General features: G+C 34.1%; 2 protein-coding genes across 13 annotated transcripts in view; one reads left to right on the top strand and one right to left on the bottom strand.

Annotated features, from left to right (window-relative positions):
• Positions 1–21,333, top strand: part of SLMAP (sarcolemma associated protein) — a 123,030-nt gene that overhangs the window by 71,695 nt on the left and 30,002 nt on the right. For 6 of the 12 annotated variants that reach the window (XM_025050658.1, XM_015593750.2, XM_025050657.1 and 3 more), the window contains 2 exons: positions 4,059–4,121; positions 17,014–17,073. In XM_025050658.1, the coding sequence (XP_024906426.1) occupies positions 4,059–4,121; positions 17,014–17,073 (123 nt within the window). The remainder of the gene's footprint in view (positions 1–4,058; positions 4,122–17,013; positions 17,074–21,333) is intronic. The other 6 variants (XM_006917512.3, XM_006917510.3, XM_015593755.2 and 3 more) reach the window with 1 other exon arrangement.
• On the bottom strand, positions 6,156–8,443 carry LOC102897116 (60S ribosomal protein L37a-like; the record flags this gene model as incomplete). Its single annotated transcript, XM_025050849.1, has 1 exon — positions 6,156–8,443. A coding segment is annotated over one exon (378 nt), but the record flags the coding sequence as incomplete, so codon positions are not given.

The following is a 21,333-nucleotide window of genomic DNA, read 5'->3' as shown; positions in this document are numbered from 1 at the left end:
TGTAAAATGACAATGCTAATCTTCTAAAAGCTTGTCATCCTTAATTTATGTTTTCTGTTGTTATTGTCTTTTTTTTTCCTCTGCATGAATACTTTTTATTCAAATCCTTCACCCTTTTAACTTAAGCATACATTTGTTAATATTAGTGTTAACTCAAGCTGGGAACATTTTTTCCTTTAGTTAAGAGAATTCTTTTATATATACTGAACCATCTTTATACTAGTTAGAATTGTCAAATTACTGCTTAAAATATTTTTTTCCCAATTTCAATAGATGTATATGAGAATAGCTGTAGACAATTCCTTGATTTAAGACTAAATAAGATATTTTGAATACTTTAAGGTATTCCTTACTATAATTATTTTTACCTTGCTGGTGTGTTTATTTTTTTAGTGGTGATAAATTGAATAGTGTGAAAGTGACTAATAGGAGATTTGACTTTGGGTGGTAAACACAATGCAACATACAGATGATATATTATGGAATTGTACACTTGAAACCTATATAATTTTATTAACCAATGTCACCTCAATCAATTTAATTTAAAAAAAGAATATCTTTAAAGAAACTGAGTAAATATCTGGATATGCACAGAAGCTTCATTACATCAGGCTTAGAGTGGATTTTGGAATATGATGGATCTATTCTGAATCATTTGTTATTTGAGATATAATAATAAACCAATTATTAAGTATTTTAATATTACCAAAATCTATAGCCATAATAGGCTACCAGATATGAGTTTAACTAAAATTACTCTTTAAATAGTAGAAAGAGAACCAAGTATAATTATAAGAGAATATTTCAAAAATATTTCAAAAATTTCAAAAATATCTGGAGATATTAAGATTAAAACTTCTCCAGTAAACCGCATTTTTGAAATTACTTATATCTAACATGCTGCTATAAGCACAAGTTTATACTGTAAATTTTAAATCTTGTCTAATAAGCATAATTTGAATATATCTTAGAGGATATAGAAAAATGCTGCCTAATAGAAATATTATGAGAGCCACATACATAATTAAAAAAATTTTTTTGTCATTACATTAAAAATATAAAAAGAAACAGGTAAAATTCTAGTAATTATTTTAAATAATACAGTTAATTTTTTACAGTTATTGGGGTGACATTAGTTAATAAAATCAAATAGATTTCAAATGTACAATTCAATAATATATCAACTGTGTATTACATTGTGTGTTCATCAAAGTTAAATTTCCTTCCATTAATTTCCTTCCAAAGTTAAATACTTGTCCCCTTTTACCCCTGTCTACCTCTACCTCCCCTACTTCCCTCTAATCCACTGTTCATGTCCATGAGTCTCTGTTGTCATGTTTGTTTGTTGCTTTCCGTTTTATATCCCACATATGAGTGAAATCATATGATTCTCAACTTTTTGTCTCACTTATTTTGCTTAGCATGGTAATCTCAAGATCCATCCATGTTGTCACAAATGGCAGTATTTCATCTTTTCTTACGGCTGAGTAATATTCCATTGTATATATGTACCACATCTTCTTTATCCAGTCATCTGTCAATGGACATTTTGGTTGTTTCCATGTTTTGGCCACTGTGGACAATGCTGCTATGAACATCGGGGTGCATATATCTTTGAGGATAAATGTTTTCAAGTTATTTTAGGTAAATACCTAGAAGAGGGATTGCTGGGTCATATTGTAATTCTATTCTTAGTTTTTTGAGGCACCTCCATACTGTTTTCTATAGTGGTTGTATCAGTTTGCATTCCCACCAGCAGTGTGTGAAGGTCATCCCTTTTCCCCCACAACCTCTTTAACACTTGTTATTATTTGTCCTGTTGATGATAGCTATTCTAACAAATGTGAGGTATCTCATTGTGATTTTTATTTGCATTTCCCTAATTGCTACCGAAGTTAAGCATCTTTTCATATGTCTGTTGGCCATTTGGATGTCTTCTTGAGAAAAGTATCTGTTCAGGTCCTCCGCCCATTTTTTAACAGGATTAATAATAAAATTGATCCACTATATCCAAAATACTATTTTAACATGTAGTCAGTATTAAATGATTATAAATGAAGTATTTCACATTCTTTAAAGAGCTCAATAGCTACATGTGGCTAATGACTATTGTACTGGACAATACAGTTATAGACAATCAAAATCCATAGGAAACTCATATGTATAAATAAAACACATTTTAAGTATCATAGTTCTCTATTATGTTTATGGATCCATCTTTTTCTTTACATTCCTACGAGCCTATTAAGTATCTTAGACACATTATTCTAGCCCCCACTACACCCCCCGCATAAGTATCTGATTCCTTTTGGAATATCAGTGACATCTTTTATAGTTTTGGCAAGCGAGTTCCCAAGAGCCAGAATTTAAGTAATGGAGTATTAAAAGTGTCATGATCTAAATCCTTTATATGTCTTATCTGAAAGACGTTTTTTCTTATGTGTCTTAGGAGATGCCTTTGTGGAAGTCATATACATATATACTTAATCTTGTATTTTATCTAAACTAGTGAAGTAAATATTTTAATGTAAAGTCTAGATGTTAAAATCAGAGTAGACAGAAGGGTGATTTTTGGCTTGGTGAGTGATGGTGGGATGCCCTGTATTAATAAATGTCATCTAAAGTCCTGTGATGTTAGTTAGGTTTCAAATAAGTTTTATAAAGTCTTTTAGTTAGGTTAAAATTTGGTTTTAAATGAGTTTTCATATTTTACAGTGCTGTTTGTATAGTTTGAGTTCTGAAAATATTATAGCTTAGTTAGGATTTATGTAAAACAACTTTTTATCTTGGTAATTACTATTCAACTGAGGGCTCCTATTTGGATTTTTTGGCTCCAGTTGGCAACCACTATTTATTGGATTTTTTTTGTTAAATTTCAAGTTTTTGTTGCAGTTACTCTTTTTTCTTTTCTTTTTGGGGCTATATTGTGTCTATTCTAAGTATGTAATGCATTGGTTTCTAAAACATGATTTTTAGCAACTTCTCCCATGTTTTTGTCTTATACTGATGATGACTATAGGCTGCACACATGTAACTAGATAAAGGATAATGATAGATTTGAGAATGAAGGTAAAGAGGAGGGCTGTCAGTAAGGATGTCAAGAGAGGTTGATGAGTGATCAGAGTAAGAGATGCTTGCCTCTTAAGCATAGTTGAGATGAAGCGAGATGAACTGGGTTGAGATAGAGAAGAGAAAATAGACTTTAATGGTTTAAGTGGTGCTAACTCACTGTCCTCTTTGACAGATTTAAGTGCTTTCACACCTTCCAGATAGTTATCATGTTAGAGTATATTTTTAACATTTGAACTTCCAAAGTCTGTTTGGCAGTTTTGAAAGCTACAAATATATAATTGAAGGATGTTATCCAGATTTAGAAGTTAACTCTTTAAGTCAAAGATTATAAAAAAAAAGCTGAAACTTCTATTCTACTACTGTGTTAGAGTCTGATCTTATGCACCTAAAAAACAAAAACAAAAACAAAAACAAATTCTGTTTGACCTGAGCAAAACTACTTACTAAGCTCTTATTTTAAAATGTGCAGGCATCAAGTTTAATCATTTAGGCAGAGATAAACAATGTAATATTTTAAATGTATATGAAGTACAGATTAAGTGTGACAAAAAGGAGAAGACTACCTGTGAAATGAAAGTGTAAGAATTAAAATATTGCATCAGTTTCTTAAAATTTTAAGGATTCAGTAAGAACAAATGTAAAAATTTGAAAGTATTTAAGTTATTTAAGCTCTCATGGAGAAAGGTGTATTTTAAAATGGGAGAAACTTTTTAAAGCAATACATTGCTAGGTTTTCTCGAGCTCTTTGGATAGAAACTACACCTTTAAAAGCTAACCATTCAGAGTATAAATTAATGATTATTGAATTACAATTTTCAGTCTTTTAACTCCAAAATATGTCTTCTGTTAGTGTTAAAATATATTAAACTTTTATTAATCTAATTCAGAGTTATCCATGTTAAAACGTTTCAGTTTTTCTACCTTTGCTGTTGGTTTTCAAAAACAGCAACAGACTATATCCTTAAAGGTGTTTCTTTCTTTATTAGAGCACTTGTTTTCAAAGAGTGGCGGGGACTGCACTTTTTTTCATCAATTCATAGAATGCCAGAGTGAGTACAGAGTATTTTTCACATTGATTTTAATGAAGTTAGGGGCTAAAATTGAAAAATAACAGAAAAAATTAAGATCTCAGTGTGTTTTTTATTGTAGCAGTGTACAAAGAACCATCTTCAGATAGTAGTGAACTTTTTCATACTGTTTATGTTTCTCTCTTTTGAGAAAAATATTTCTGTTGTAGTCTCCTTCACAGATGGAGGTGAACACTTCATATTGCCCACAGAAAAAGAGGAAGTTTGAAGCTCGTTAATTAAAAATCGTTATTGAGCAGGATATAAAATAGAATGTCAAGAACCTATACTTTCTGTGTGGCTACTTAAGAGAGTAATACTGTTAACCTGTTTTAATTTAATTTAGTTTTATTTTTTATCATTTATTTGTTTGTTTGTTTGTTTGTTTATTTTTACATTAACCTGTTTTAATTAAACTCTAATTCTGTCACAGATTTGGATTTTGAGATTCTTAAATAAATTTCTTAAATGATTAAGTGAAGCCATAAAAACAGTGACTTAGTTTGGACACTCAGTTATGAAGATGGCCATTATGGTAGCAGGTGTTTCTAGAGAAAGGAGTAGCAACAGATTGTCCTATAGTCTGACATCAACTGCCTACCCTAAGGAACTTATACAAGGATATCTTTAATAATATTTTAAAGCTAGATAGACTTGCTTTTGAGGTAGACCTCTGCTGAATTCTGAACAAAAGTATCGTGATTTTTTCTTACTTGAAAATCACGTGGCTGCTTAAATTTGTTAGTCATGAGGTTGAGATATTCTTGATCTTGTTAGTCACAATTAAAGGTCACTATGTGTTGTATAGTTCTTTGATGATATTTGTACTTTTTTCTATCAGACACATACTTTGTCAGGCATTTTTCTCTTCCCATTAGCGCTCTCTTTTGAAATGAGTGTTTTTCCATATTTTTATGCTCACAAATTCATTTAGTGAGTGTGTACACATGTGCAGTGTGCCCCTTACCCCATCTCAGGAGCATTTGGGGTTTGTAAGGGTCTTACCTGGCAATTAGAGCAGACACAAACTCAGCAGATTAAATATACTCCTTAGAGATGCTTTTAAAGGGATTTCACATAATAATTTAGAAAGCTTCTGTTTTTGTCCATTTTAGACACTATAATGTTGCATATATAAGTTTAATATTACTTTGAGGCAAATTATTTAACAAATATAACATTTCTTTAACTTTTAAAATTTTTTGGAAAAAAAATTTATGAAGCAAAAATATGTGCATCTTTTTGTTATCTTTTGTTATCTTTTTATTACTTTTTGTTATCTTTTTATTATTTCACTTTTAGAAGAAATTGGTACCCACTGAAACCAATTAAAAGCAGAATATATAATCGAAAGTATAAATCTTTAGGACTTTATACTTAGTTTTGTTGCATGCGACCACTTGTTTGAGCTATATTTTTATTTATTGCACATATTTACACTTTCTTCAGCCAGCTATATGTCAGAATTGTCACTTGTCGTGTATGAGAAGGTACAGCTTTCTAAGAATAGCAAGGGAATGATTTTGCAATGTAGACAGGGTGACAAGTGGAGTCCTCCTTTATCTATTTGCTTTAAGCACCTTGGAAACTATTTTATAGTTTAGATAGATCTGGAATAAGCTGTGACAGGAACAGGTGATTTTTTTGACAAGCCGAGGAGTGATATTATGACCAAAAAAGGAATATGCTTACATATCATCTTTGTCTCTTCTTTGCATTATACCCAACCAGCAATATAGATGTGTTTTATCAGTCTCAAGGTGGCCCCTTCTGTATATCCTTAGTTGTAGAAATTCTATTCATCTAAACTTCAGGCAATTTTCAATGATGGTTGTTCTGTAGTTGTAATTTTGGTGTCATGAGAGGAAGCAAACACAGCATTTACCTACTCTGCCATCTTGACTGGAAATTTTATATGTAACCATTTTTTAATGTTATCTTTATTTTGAACTTTTGGGATTTATATTTTGAGCCTAAGGAAGTAAGAACAGAGAACTATCAAAAGAATGTTTTACTAACAGTTCTGGAATCATTTAAAATATTATAAAATATGTAAAATATTTAGCTGTAGTTGTAACACAGAATGTTTAAGTAAAGAAAATGATATTTGGAGGCCTTTATCGAGTCACAGTTACTGGGAGAAAATGGACCAAATAAACAGTCAGAATTTATATGTAAATTACAACAATCCTCTCAATAGGGAAATTAGCCAGTGAAATGTTTACGAGAACTATGTAATGACGTTGGAAAATGCTAAATGCAGTACATGGGTGAGGAGAGGAGTGAGTATAAAATCCTGTACTTGTGAACAAAAAATGAACCAAGGAGCAGAAAAAAAAAAAAAAGGCAGATATTTCTAGACATCTGAATCCATTTGGTCCCTAAGTGCAAACAGTGAAAGTTGAGACTATAAATTTAGCTAGGAATGAAGCCCATTATCTGAATCTGTTTGGTTTCTGAGTTTCAGTATCAAGTTGCTTAATGAAGATACTAGTTTTATCTCATTTTTTCAAATATGTTTGGCTTTTAAATTTGGATAGAGTTGGCATAGTAAGGGTTATCTTTGGTTGAATTTGTTATCAGAAGGGAAATTTTCATTATTTTATAACAGGTTGCCATTATAGAAACTGTTATGTTTAATAAGTATTATGGCAAGCAAGGCAATTTTAGCAAAAATCTTACACAAATGAGCTTTTGAAACACTTGGATTATTTTTTGTCAAGCACATACAAACTTTTTTACCATTATTTTCATATATAGGCATCTTGAACTGATTTATGATCTTGAACATGAAGTGCATATTTGTGAGCAGTGAGACTTCATATTCTTGTTTCCAGTCTCTTAAAAAGCAAATATTAAATAGCTAGCTTTCATTATTTACTGTACTCATATAGAATAAATTCACCTTTATTTTAAAAATTAGAAAGCAAACGATTCACTTCTATATTTTTAATTTATTGAGGTGTTTTTTTTGTTTGTTTGTTTGTTTTTGCAGTTTATGTGTGTGAATCCATAAGAGACAATTTGGTTGTTGACTCTCTCAGTTTTAAGGTGATTTGAGGAAATTAAATGAGTTGGAACACATTTCAATTTGTTTTCCTTTTATGGTAAAATACACTGTGTTTCTTTTAATTCTTTTTAGGAAGAAAACTTAATCCCAGGCAAAGAGATTAGATTTTGAACGGATTTAAATATAACTTTTTGCATAATTCCAGAATTGTGAACTAAATTTTCTGTATAAAAATACACCATATAAAATCTAAAATTAACCACTAACTTTAGTAAAACTTGATATAAAGCTCGAGCAATATTTCCTTCTTCAGCGTTTCAGGAATGAAGTTTGGTTTAAGGAGGACTCTACATTTGATGTTCTCTGCAAATTTTAGTTACTTCCAGTTTACCACAAAACTTAATGAATATGTTGAGACTTTTGTCTGCTGAAAATGCTTTCTCAGTTAAATCGTGCATCTCTAAATCTGTTTCATACATATTTCTTGAACTTTTGTCACTTGGTTAACTTGTATGCTGAGTGAAAAGATAAAGTGTAAAATGTGAATCTAAGGACTTAGATCCCTGCCATCACTTCATGGGCATAGAGTGAAAGACAGCCTTCTCTGGATTGCTGCTTGCCCCTTTGATTTCTCTTGCTGTCATCTGCCTGGGAGAGGGCAGAGGCATCATTGCTGGGTGCCAGAGAAATTTTCCTCTGAGATATACTTTGTAGAGATAAACTGTGCCCTACTCCAAGGGCATCTCCCTTTTGAAGATGGCATTAACAAGTGCCCTGAAATAAACCTCATGTCTTTATATTCTTAATCCATGCTTACTAGGAGACTTAATGGTTTTTATTTATTTATTTATTTATTTATTTTTACACAAATTAACTCATTTATTATAGGCTAGCAGTGTTTCAAATTGTGGAGCTTCTACCAGTCTTTGAATTCCTTCAGTCTTCTGATGGCAGACTTTACTGTTAGGGCAGAAATGGTGGTGTAGGTCCAGGCACCACCAGCTACCATTTTCATGCAGGAACTACAGTGACAGATCCCCACAGCTTGTCTCTTCATCTTGGTTTTGCCACAGGAGCAAGTGTATTTGACATGCTGGCTGATTTCTATTCTCTTCACTATTTTCCTGAGGGAGGTGCCATAATGGGTCTTGTATTTACCAATGATTACGACCTTCTTGATGTATTTAGCCACGTCGCCACAAACTCGGTTGGAATACAGAGAGCCGGTTTTTATTATTATTAGGCAAGAGTCTAATTTTCTTGATATTTCATGTCTTATTGGTTTTTTCCCAATTTAAAAAAAAATTCTTTCCTTGCCTCCTACCCCCATTTTGAAACTATAGTCACTCCTCTCATTCCCTCCTTCTTTCTCTTTCTCTTCTAAGGCTTTGCTCTCACACAGAAATTGCCTTATTTGGAGTAATACATTAAATCAGTGTTGTTCTTGTGACTGTTTACTGTTCATCACTTATGAGATCAGCCTCTTTGAACAATCTCTGAATTATTCTGATTACATATTCAACTTGAAACAGTCTTAAATTTTTTTCATTTTTTAAACTTTCATTTCTCTAAGCCAAAGCAGTTTATGACAAAGAATAGAAACACTTGGTGTGGTTCCCTCCCGGCTCATAGTAGTTTATGCCCTGTCCCCATTAAAGGAAAATTCTTAAGTTTAAATTAGGTGTTGCTAATTTTCTGTTTCTTTGTTCTTAGAGTAGTTGTCCAATCTAGAATATATTGGAGAGTTTTTGTTTGTTGTTTCTATGAACCAGTCATTTCTCTAGTCAGCTAGCTTTCCAGCTTTCTACCAGATTTCCTCCCAATATATAACAGCACAGAAGATAGTCTTAAAATTCATGCCAGTAGTGATTTAGTATGTAGATTTTTTTTAAAGATCTGTTTTCATATTCTTGAAATTGGTCAAGTCATTTAGTTTTTAATCTGCCCTTGAATTCCAAATATTTTTCCTCTTTTGTTCTTCCTTATTCTTAGGTTTTAGGACAAATAGCTTCTGGAACTGTTTTTATGAAAATGCAGACTATGATAGCAGGAATTGCTTTTGCTAATTTTATTTTGTTGCAGAAATTAATAACCTTGTGAAACTCTGTATTATTAAAATTAGCAACCTCACAGGACCTCCCCCGTGAGGTTCTAAAGCTCTATTTTTACTTCGAACTGCTACTCTCTAAAGGGAAATTGTTGGCTTGATGTTGAATGCTGATTGTTAATTTTTACTTTGATCGTATGTTGATGTTAATTCTAATCTCAGTTTCTTTGCCATTTCTCTTTAATAACTCTTTAGATGACTTTAGCTTATTTTCATTTCTGATGTTTAGAATAGGATCAGAGGAATCTTGATGTGAATTTTGATTTGCTCCCTCACTAGTAGTTATGTATCTGGGCAGTATGACCTCTTTAAACTTCAATTTCCTCATTTATAAAGTGGGATGATAGTACCTAGTTCATAGGATTATTATGAAAAGTAAATGAGATGGTATTTACTGAGCCCTCTAAGTAATGCCTGGCACACACATTAGTGATAGGTAGAAAACTTACTTGGGGTGGGAGGCAGTGGGGAGAGGATTTTAGTGGGAGCTTTCTTATTGAAGTAACTTCTTTTCCTCCTTTGCATTCCCAGTCACAAGATAGTGAAAGTTGATTGATATAGCTTTATTGTTCCTATTAAAGTAATATGTTTCTGACACTCTAGAAATTAACTTTTTAATTACCAGTATGCGTGACATTTTAAAAAGTTGGTCTCAAGCACATTATTTTGATGCCCTAGTCATAACATTATTTTTTGAATGAAACCTAACTTCAAGATTTAGAAATATTTTCCACGTTGGCAGTACAACATCAGAGTATATATTTCTTTTATTTTTGTCTACTCTTCTGTCAATTTATTTAAGATCCCTAGGCAACCGATATCAGTAACTGATAGTCAATACTGTTTATCTTCTGCTTTCAATTGGTTGTAGCTGTTAAGTGAGGAAAGTGGCTCTTTAAGCTTTAAGAACTGAATCCAGTCTAGGCATCCCTGTGCTCCTGTTGAGCTTCTTTTGAATACATTGTTTGTGTTTTTTTAATTTTTATTTTGTGTGTATAGTAGTATATTTAGTACATAATTTATTTTTATAAGCCAAGAAATAAATTTGGTTCTGTTCTATTCAGACTTTGACAAGATTTGATCATCTTTGCAACTCTACCATATGTTTTCTGACTAAACTAAGTGTTTAGGTGATGATTCTCAAATGTCAGACTTATTATACCCATCAGTTCTACTCCTTGGTAGGTTCCCTACAGAAATGTTTACGACATATGTATAGGTACAAATTTAAGAATGTTCACATCTTCATTATTCACAGTAGTTCAAAACAACCTGAAAGACCTTCAGTAGTCAAATGGATAAATACATTGAGGTATATTGGATGAAAGAAGCCTGATATAACAGAATACATACCGCAGTATTCAATTTATATAAAGTTCAGAACCACTAAAATTATATTGTATTATTTAGCCATGCATATTTGGGTAGTGTGACTATAAAGAAATGCAAGAAATTAAATACCATAAAAGTCAGGATTGGAAAGGGGAATGTGGAGGCTCTGGGGGTGGTGGTTAGGTTCTGTTTCTTAATTTGGGGTGTAGTCTGCAGACATTTGCTTTAAAAAATTTTATTAACCTGTGCTTTTGTGTTTCATGCCTCTTTTATGTGTTGTTGTTTTTCACAATATGGTTTTAAAATAGGGGAAAATGAATAATCGTTTCTCTAGAGTATCCTTCAAAAAGAGAATTTTCAAAAAGAAAGAAAATCCTCTACTTTATCTTTCAGTTGTGCCAAGGCAAATAGCTCTTTTAAAACCTGCAGTTATCATTACAGGGAAGTTCTCTTTTGAGTCTCTGAGGGGTCTCTGACTTTAGTACTCCTAAAGAATTGAAGTCCCCACTCCAAGTTTGAGAACCAGTGGTTAGGAACTTTTTTAAAAACAATATTTTTTTCTTCTTTAATCCCAGGCCACTAATGATTCACAAGATTTGATAAAATAACCTGAAATAATTTCAATATTGATAATAGCAGCAGTTGATTATTATTTAGCACTCATGTACTAGTACTATTCAAAACTTTTTATATGTATTTGTTAGTTTTAGAATGAGAACATTCAAATAGTTTTTTCAACTTTGGACTCTTTAAAAATAGATGCTCAATTCATTCATTCATTCACCAACTATGTATTAAGTATCTACTATGTATATACCAGGTGTAATTTTAGCTGTTATGGGTATAGAAATGAACAAGACAAAGCTTTGCCTTCATGGAATTTACATTTTCTTGAAGAGACAAAAACTAATAAACTAAAAATATGTCAAGTAGTGATAAGTCCATTGAAGAAAAGTAAAAGAATATAAGTCAGTAGAGAACGAAAATGGTAGTGTGTGGGATTTGATCAGAGATGCAGCAAAGCTGTATGAGTTGTACATGTATCTGGGGAAAGGGTGTGTGAGATAGAAATTGTTTGAAAACCCAAAGTGGATCTGAAATTGGAGTTTTAGAATAATAAAAATGCCTTTAAAAAATAATAAAGGACCAGATCGTAAATATTTTAAGCTTTGCAAGCTATAAGATCTCTGTTGCAACTACCAAACTGTGCCATTGTAGTGGAAGCAGCCATGGTCAATCTGTAAATGAATAGACCTGGCTGTGTTCCTATAAAACCTTACCGAACAGGCAGCAGGCTAGATTTGGCCCTGTGAGGCTGTAGTTGGCTCACCCCTGGGTTATATCATATAGACCATGTAGGTCATGGTAGGGACTTCAGATTTTGTTCTAAGGGTGACAGAGTTTTAAGCAATAAATTACTATTTATGTATGTTTATCATTTTTAAAATAAAATATTTAGATATTCAACATACTAGAGGAAGTTTGGAATGGCTTTCAAAATCTGTGTTTATATTATTTTTTTATCTGCTATATTCATGTAACAAACATTTGTGGAACCTGTATTTTTGTCGGAATTGTTAGGAATTAAATTATTAATAAGATACCTCCCTGCTTTCATTAAAACTCTAAATTCCTAGATTATCACTCTTGATAATCTTTGAGAAGTACCTAGTACTATACATGATGCATAGTAAATATTTGAAGGAATGACTATATAATTCCTTAAAGAGTTCATAGTATTTTGGAAAAGGTAGACATAAATAGTTGCAATAGCTTAACAGAGATATGGATTAAAAGCTCTGAAAGAGAAGAGGAGAGCAATACCAAATCCATCTACAGGAAAAAGGAAGAGAAGATAAATTCCATTTTACACATAGTGAGATTAAATTCCTGTGAGATTTCTGGATGAAGATGTTTAGGAAGTAGTTAGACAATAGTGTTCTGGGACCTAAGAGAGAAATCTAGACTAGGCATCCACATTTAGAAATTATTCAAATGTAGCAGGTTGTTAATACCATTAAAAAAGAATTTTTGTTGTTGACAGAGATCTTGAAGACTAACAAGTATTTAGATCACAAACAGAAGAAAGGAAGGCCAATGAAGCATGAAAAGGAAGGAATGAGCAAGCACATAAAAGAAGTAGGAATGAGTGGTATCCTAGAAGTCAAAGGAAAAGAGTTTTAAAAGAGAGGCAGTAATTTTTTGATTTAATATGGTAAATGAAGCCATTCATAGTAAAAGATTATAAAAGACAAAAAGAATAGGAGTGGAGACTATAGCAGATAATAGATGTCAGCAAAATTTTGGAAGATATAAAACAGATAATTGAGTGGTAAGAGATTTGGGTTTTTATTCTTTTATTTTAAGGGCCTGTGAATGGGGAAAGGTGAAGGAAGCCCCCCAAAATCAAGTTAAAACTATGGCTCAGATATCAGAAGCACTCATTACCTGTCAGGCAGGGCAGGAGAACAAGGTGGTATTGAGAGCAGGTTTAAAAGTTTGTGTAAGGAATTGTCTGACTCTCATTTTTCTTCCCCCAGTCCATGCAGACAGACAAGTGTCTCTTTCCTCCCATATAAAGACTGAAGGTTTGATCTCTGGAGGTGAAATGGAGAGTCTCTAGACTAGGATACTTCAGGCATTGCTGAGGGTGGGCAATGAGCATCTTACCGGAAAAATAAAGTGGGAAAATCAAATGAAAGTCTGTATATTGAATCAGAGTGCTGGTGACCAACTTCACACTCTCCAGAAAGGAGCTTGAGAGAATTCTACTCCAGGGAAACTGATCAGACCAAGAGAAAACACTGATACTGACATTTGAAAGTCTCCAAACAACCTGTCACTGTGTGTGTGGCCCAGCTGATGCTGGATAGCTGCTCCAGTGACCAGGTTCTTGTCTTATGCCATGAGAAAGAATTCATGGACACAACAAACAGCAAGTAGGAAAGCACAAGTTTTATTAAAGCAAAAGTACACACTTAAGAAAAAAATACCAGCAGCCCTAAGAAAGAATCTGCCCTGAGCTTTCTGAATAATGGGCTTTTGTTTTCTCAGGAGTGAGGGGTGTCCCAAGGCTATCCATCCTGCCTCCTGGCCTTGGCTTGTTTCTCATGCCACCTGGAGGGGAGGAGGCAGCCCAGGGCCATCTATCTTGTATCCTGGCCTTGACTTGTTTCTCATGCTGGAGTCTCAAGTTTGAAATCAAAACTGGGAGAAGGCTGAGTAGTGGGCAAGGGAGAAATTCCAGAGCTGTATGGGGAGGGGTGAGGGGGACGGTGCTCCCTAGACTAACTATCCTGTCTCATAGCAAATAACAAGTCCTGCTCATGCACATAGAACTTTTTACTGCCTCATCGTGAATATGAAGAGACAGCTAAGATCACCAGACTTCGAGGAAATTCTCTGCTGAGAAAGACAGAGATCAAAACAAATAAAAAGCAAACACAAAATATGATTGAAGATCGAAAAATACAGGGAGTAGAAGAAAACTTTTTAAAAAAATGTATAATTTCATCAGATAAGATGGTTCATGGATGAACCAAGATAAAAACACTATTTTTAAAAAGAAAGTAAAAGTAAAATTCTTGAAAACTAAAAATATGACACCAGGCATTAAAAAAAATTAAATTAGTAGAAGGATTAGAAGAGAAAGTAGAAGAAATATTCCACAAAAAAGCAAAAAGGTTATTTGTTTTAAGAAATAAAGGAGAGAAATTTTAAGAAAATTAGGGAATTAAGCTTGGAGATCTAATATCTGAATAATAAGATTTCCAGAGTTTGGGAAAGGAGAGAGTAGGAGAAGAGGAGAGCAGAAAGAGAATTTATTAATGAAATAGAATACAAAGAGAATTCCTCAGAATTGAAACTATGAGCCTCTAAACTAAAAGAATGCACTGAATGCTTAACATGATATATTTTAAAAGACCTCACACTAAGTCAGACACAATAAGTTAAATATTGTATGATTCTATTTATAAGAAGTATCCAGAATAGGACTATATAGAGACAGAAAGCAGATGAATGAGGGCTGGGGCTGGGGAGGGAGGATGGGAATTAAATTCTTAATGAGTATGAGATTTCCTTTTGGAGTGATAAAAATATTTTGGAATTAGATGGAGGTAGTAGTTGCATAACATTGTGAATGTAAGGTAGTGGTTGCATAACGTCGTGAATGTACTAAATACCACTGAATTATTCACTTTAAAAGATTATAAGTTTTGTGAATTTGACCTCAGTTAAAAAAAAAAGAAAACTATATACTGAGATATATGAAATTTAAGAACATCAGAGATAAAGAGATTCTGAAAATAGCCAGAGAGAAACAAAGGATCTTATATTACTCATAATAAACTAAATTATAACAAAAAAATAATAAAGCCTGGAATTTTAATGGCTTAATTGAACATTTTTCACTCATGCCACATGTTTATGGTGAGGTAGAACACTCTGCTGCACATCGTTACTCAGATATCTAGGCTATTGGAGGCTTTGCCATCTTCTGTTGCCATCTCAACGTGGTTTCTAGAATGGGAGAAAAGAAAGTGTAGAAAGTTCCTACTCTCAAATGCTTTGGCCCTGGCTAGAACCAGTCGTGTGGATCTTCTTCAGTGCTAGGAAGTTAGAATATGCAGTCTTCCCAAGTGCCCAGAAGGAACAGGCAAACCAGGAACTGCTGAGCACAGGAAGTCTCTACTGTGCATACTAAGGAACAGGAGTTAGACTAGCATTAGACTCACCTAGTTTGAAGCTAGGAGACAGTGGAATAATGCTTTCAAAATTCTGAAGGAAAATTATTTCCTATAAAATTGTGTATCTAGTCAAACCATCAGTCAAATGTAAGGGTAGAAAATTAACATTTTCAGAGGAACAAAGTCTCAAAGCATTTACCTTCTATCCTTCTATTTCAGGAAATTAACAGAGGATATGTTACACTTAAAAAGGGAATAAAGGAGGAAGAGAAAGATTTGAAATCTGGGCGCATAGGATTTTGCACAGGATACAGCCCAGACTAGGGCAGGAATATTAAAAGGCTGGGAGGATGGGGGAACAAGGAAATGTAATGTGATAGATTATCTGATATGTTTGACAATATTGAGAGTTTTGTGGTTCTATAAGAATTTGCTCTGTGTTTAAGATAGATATGTAAAAAATTAGCAAAACAAGACATTATATGCTCCAAAAATATTAAATGGCTATATAGAAAGAGAAATGTAATCATAGCATATTATATGACACTATGAAAATAATAGTCATACTATAAGTACTGATTATAGCTGGACAAAACGTAACTCTTATGAGGATGATAGGACATACAAGAGCTTAGTCATCTATAAGAGATTGTCAGTAAATAATGTCTAAAATGGAAAAATAAAGAAATAGCAATAAATTATTTAGATATATAAATGGAAATGCCAGAAGAAATGGCTTAGATTTAAAGGTTGTTGCTTCTAGGAAGTGAATTTTAAGAGTGGAATGCAGTAGAACAGCTTGCATTATACATCTTGTAGAACTAATGCTTTTTAAAATTATCTAAATCTATTAGTTTGACTTCTTTTTTTTAAGGAGGCAGGGCAAACAGTACCACATACTGCAAAGAGCCTATATGAAATGAAAATTTGGAAAGGAGCCATAGGCTTTGGCAGATAGGTGGTTATAGTGATATTGGAGCAGTTTCAGTGGGTGACTGGTGGATGTAGACCAAGTTGCAGTGGGTGAAAAGTGAAAGAATAAAGAAGGTATGTTACATACTGTAAAAGTGTAAATCGAAGGAGACCAGCTGACATACAGCATTAAGTAGGAGGATCTACAGAAAAGAAATGTTATCCTCAGTGAAATACAGAATGTGAAAATCTGACTTTAAATAAATTATAAAGAAGCTCCATTATACATTTACAGAGAATCTCCCACAAAACAAACAAAAAAAAACAAACTTTTTTTGTTTATTTAAATAATTAGCTCTTCTACAATGATTCATTTTACTGAAACATGTAGGCATCTCTGTTAAATTGCATCAGTAGAGAAAAGAAAACTATTGGTATAATATAATTTGCATTACTTCTTTATTTAAATAAAATTCCTTCTCAGAATTTCTTTATTTCAACTTAATATTCTTGATTTAAAGAGGGTTGCTTTGTTTGTTTGTTCTGAGTTCTTTTTTCAAAAAAGGTCTAGGCTTTTAAAATAAGGTGAAAACTAGTGAAAATAAAAGGCAAATTGTTCTACCCCCAGATTTCTGCATTAATCTGATTGTTCTATTATACTTCGAATTCTCTTAGTTCCCCTTCCAGGTTCAAGTTTTTGTTTGAGCCTAGTCATGGGAGTAATGTTATCATCTTTAAATTTGGTCATGGAATGTGTTACACTTCCCCGCTCAGGGAATGCTACTCGGTTTGGGCTTGGATAGTAACGTTTATTTTCTTTGGCAGAGAAGCTGATCGTCGAGGGGCATCTAACCAAAGTGGTAGAAGAAGCAAAGCTTTCAAAAGGTTTGTTTGCTATGGGTTTTCTGTTTTTCGACAATACTTTTGGATAATGAAGGTTAGTGTACATTTTCAAGGTCATAGTATTTTAACAGTTTACTTCTTAAAGCTCACAAAATGGCAGTTCTGTAATAGTATTAGATAACATAAAATAGTTTTTTCTGTTTTAAGAAGGATATCTTAATTGGAAAGTTTCTTTTTAAAAAGGTATATATATATATATATGAGTGTGTGTGTTTTTAAATGCTTGGAATAGATTTCTTTGTGTATTAAACATTTGTTGCAATCTCTCTCACTTCCAGCATTGTTTTCAGCCTTGATCTCAAATTTTTAATCAAACACATGTAAATCTTTTATAAAACAACAGGTGAAAAATATTTGCAGTTTCGTTTTGGGGCTTATCATATCTTTAACATTCCTTACGATGTTTAATATTTTCTTAATTTTTGGCATCTCAATTTGATTTAAACAAAAGTAAATATGTAGAATCTTCTTATATATTTTATAATAAATCATCTTATAATTGCCTGAAGTAGTTTATTCTGTTAATTCTTTTCTTACAATTGTTAGAAAAATGAATTTTAAAGCATCATATTGTCAAGTCACTTTTGTGCATAGGGAGATCAGGCAAATAAATTTGGTGGCATATGCTTATTATTATTAGGACTTTCATCAGAACATACCAGCATAAATTTAAAAGCTAGCTTCTTAATCATCTTGGTGAATTAAAAATGAGTGATAAAAGTTTGGAATATTGAATTTTAGTGTATTCTGTTTTAGGAAAGTAATTGGATCTATTTAGCTTTTAAAAATATTTAAAAGGATTCTGTTATTTCAAATATCTGGTGGCTTCCATTCTGAATTTTATGCATGGCAGATGCCATATTTGGGGAAAGAATGCGTAGAATATGCATCACTAATGTTGTTCTGGCAAGCAGGCATTGAGTTTCAGAACAGTGAACTATTTTTAGTACATACAGCAATTGATTTCATCTTATTAAAGTGAGATGAGAACAGACATTAAAATAACTTTTACTTCACCACCTAAATACCTATTCGGATTAGTTGGTTGAATAGCCAACACTTTGAAGCAGAAGTAGAGCCTTAGGGAAAAAGACCCCAGCACTTCTTTAATTAAAGAAAAGTATCTTGGTGCTTCTTTTTAATGCATTCTGAATAATAATATATTTACTCAAAATTATGTGAAAAAGATTTGTGCAATGTTATTGATTTTCTTTTGAAACCTGGCTATAAAATATATATTGAAGGCTTTAAAGAGCATGCTTTTTGATTCAGCAGTTCTACTTCTGGGTTTTCATCTTCAGGAACAAATTGAACAAATATGGAAGAGTATTCGTTTTAGTGTTGTTTAAAAGCAAAAAGAGAAAAACATAAATGTCCAATAATAAGCGCATTTATTAAATAAATTATAGCAAGTAAATCCATGCAAAAGAATAGACTACACTCTTAAGAATAATAATACAGAAATCCAGTCAAGATGGTGTAGAAGGTGGATGCTGTGCTCACCTCCTCTTGTGACCACACTAAAATTATAACAAAACTACAGAAAAACCATCACTGGGAGTTGCCTGAAGTCAGGATAAACAGAAGTTCTGCAACTGAGGACATACATAATGGGTCATCTCAAGACTGGTAGGAGGGGAGGAGATGTGAAATGGCCTGGTTCCACAACCATGTGTAATGGTCGAGAATCAGGAGGAGTATATTGGCTGTAGAGCCTCATCCCTCCTGGAGGAGCAATGGGTCCCAGCTCTATACTGGGCTCCTCAGCCCAGAGTTCCACTACTGGGAAGAGAAGTCCCTGCACTTCTGGCTGTGAAAAGCAGCAGAAATTGTGGCTGAGTGAGACATGGGGCTGCAGAAATCGCAGACATTCCTCTTGAAAGGCCTGCACCTGGACTTACTCAGTGATGAACTCACTTGCTCTGAGCTCCAATGCCAGAGCAGCTGCTCAGAGAGTTCCAGAGACATACGAGGAGGAACTGAGTTGTCAGGCTTCAGATCGAGGGCTGGAGGGGTGGCTTTCTCCCAGATTAAACTATCCATTATTCCTTAGTTGAGCAGCCACCATATCTGAGTCTCCAGCAACCTGATTAATACAGGTCGCTCCACGCGGGTGATTCCCTGAGACCCCGCCCCACTTCCACCTTGTGGGCCCACTCAAGCTGCCTCCAGTTATTTATTCCATACAAATTGCCTGTCTTGGCTTATGCTGCCAACTTTCCTAAAATCTCTGAAAGGCTCACAAAACCCAAGGAAGCAGCCTCTGTCCTCAGTGTGCACCATACCTCTTGCTGAGCAACACCAAGCCTGGCACTAGCGGCAGCTGGCCTTGATTTTTGGCTTGGTCTCTCAAGGCACCTATAAACCTAGCATGGGTGGCAGCCATCTGTAGATTGCTTGGTGACTTTTATCAGGTGGTCCCAGAAGTGCACAGGCTGTGATTGAACTTGGCCTGCAGCTAGGCCCCTCCCAGGAAGCCCTTGGGCCGGCACACCCAGTGGCCTACTTCAACCACCACCCAGGGCAGCATCAGAGGAGGACACACCCAGAGGGCCAACTGGGCAGGCACCAGAGCCCAACTAAAGTGAATCCTGCTCCATAGGGTCAGCCCCTCACCAGCCAGTCCTCAGAACCATTCAGCTCAAGGGTCATTCGCTCTCATCAACATGCAAATAGCAGCCAAGACTCAGCTACAACAGGAGGGCACACAACCCACACAAGGGACACACCTTGAGCATATTGCTCAGGTGACCAGGGAAGACTGTGCCACTGGGCCCCACAGAACACCTGCTACATAAAGCCACTCTATTAAGACCAGGAGACTTAGGAGCCCTACTTAATACATAGAAACAAACACAGGGAGGCAAGAAAAATGGGAAGACAAAGAAACATGTCCCATATGAAAGAACAGAACAAAGCTCCAGAAGAAGAACTCAACAAAATGGAGACGAGCAATCTACCAGATGCAGAGTTCAAAACACTGGTGATAAGGATGCTCAGTGAACTTACGGGGAAAGTAGATGAACTCAGTGAGAACTTTAACAAAGAGAAAACATAAAAATGGAGATGAAAAACATAAAAGGGAACCAGTCATAAATGAAGAAACAGTATCTGAAAAGTGTGCATTCGAGGGAATCAACAGATTGGATGAAGTGGAGGATTGAATCAATGATTTAGGGGATGGGATACTAGAGGACACCCAATCAGAACAGCAACAGGAAAAAAGAATCCAAAAAAATAGTTTAAGGGGCCTCTGGGACAACCTCAAGTGCAACAACATTCACATAACAGGGGTGCCAGAAGGAGAAGAGAGAGAGAACAAGAAATTGAAAACCTATTTGAAGAAATAGTGATGGATAACTTCCCTAATCTGGTGAAGGAAATAGATATACAACTACAGGAAGCTCAGAGTCACAAACAAGATGAACCCAACGAGGCCCACACCAAGACACATCATAATTAAAATGCCAAAAGTTAAAGACAAAGAAAGAATATTAAAAGCAGCAAGAGAAAAGCAATTAGTTACCTACAGGGGAGCTCTCATAAGACCATCAGCTGACTTCTCAACAGAAACTTTGCAAGCCAGAAGCGCTTGGCACAGAATATTCAAAGTGATATAAAGCAAGGACCTATAATCAAGATTACTCCTCCTAGCAAGGCTATCATTTAGAATCGAAGGACAGATAAAGAATTCCCAGACAAGAAAAAGCTAAAAGAGTTCATCACCACGAAGCCAGTATTACAGGAAATGTTGGAGGGACTTCTTTAAGAAGAAGAAAAAAAATGTGTCAAAATATGAATTAAAAAATTTATATATGAATAAAGAATGGCAGTAACTACATGTCTATTAATAAGTAGTACAGTAACTTGGTAAAAGCTTGCCTTTTTACTTACAGTGGATTTGTGCCTTCAGTCATCATTTTTTTGGAGCACCTGCTATGGACTGTGCACTGTTCTGTGCAATTGAGATATAGCAGTTAACAAAACACAAAAATCCCTACCCTCGTAGAGCTTATATTCTAGTAAGATCTCAGTGAAAGATTTGACCCCACTTTTAAGACAATTTTACCTTCTTGGCTAATACTCTAAATATGAAAGTTCTTTCTAAGCCAGAAAAATACTTTAGAAAGTATATTCCTCTTGGTTTACCTCAATATCTTGATCATAAAATTTCCAAAACCATCAAAATCAGAAGAGACTCATTTTTCTGTTTTCCTTTCTGTTCTCCCAGATCCTTTTTTA

The sequence above is a fragment of the Pteropus alecto genome, unplaced genomic scaffold, assembly GCF_000325575.1.
Source record: "Pteropus alecto unplaced genomic scaffold, ASM32557v1 scaffold75, whole genome shotgun sequence".
NCBI classification, from domain to species: Eukaryota; Metazoa; Chordata; class Mammalia; order Chiroptera; family Pteropodidae; genus Pteropus; species Pteropus alecto.
Note: the sequence above shows the minus strand (reverse complement) of the source record. Positions and strands in the feature narration are given on the sequence as shown.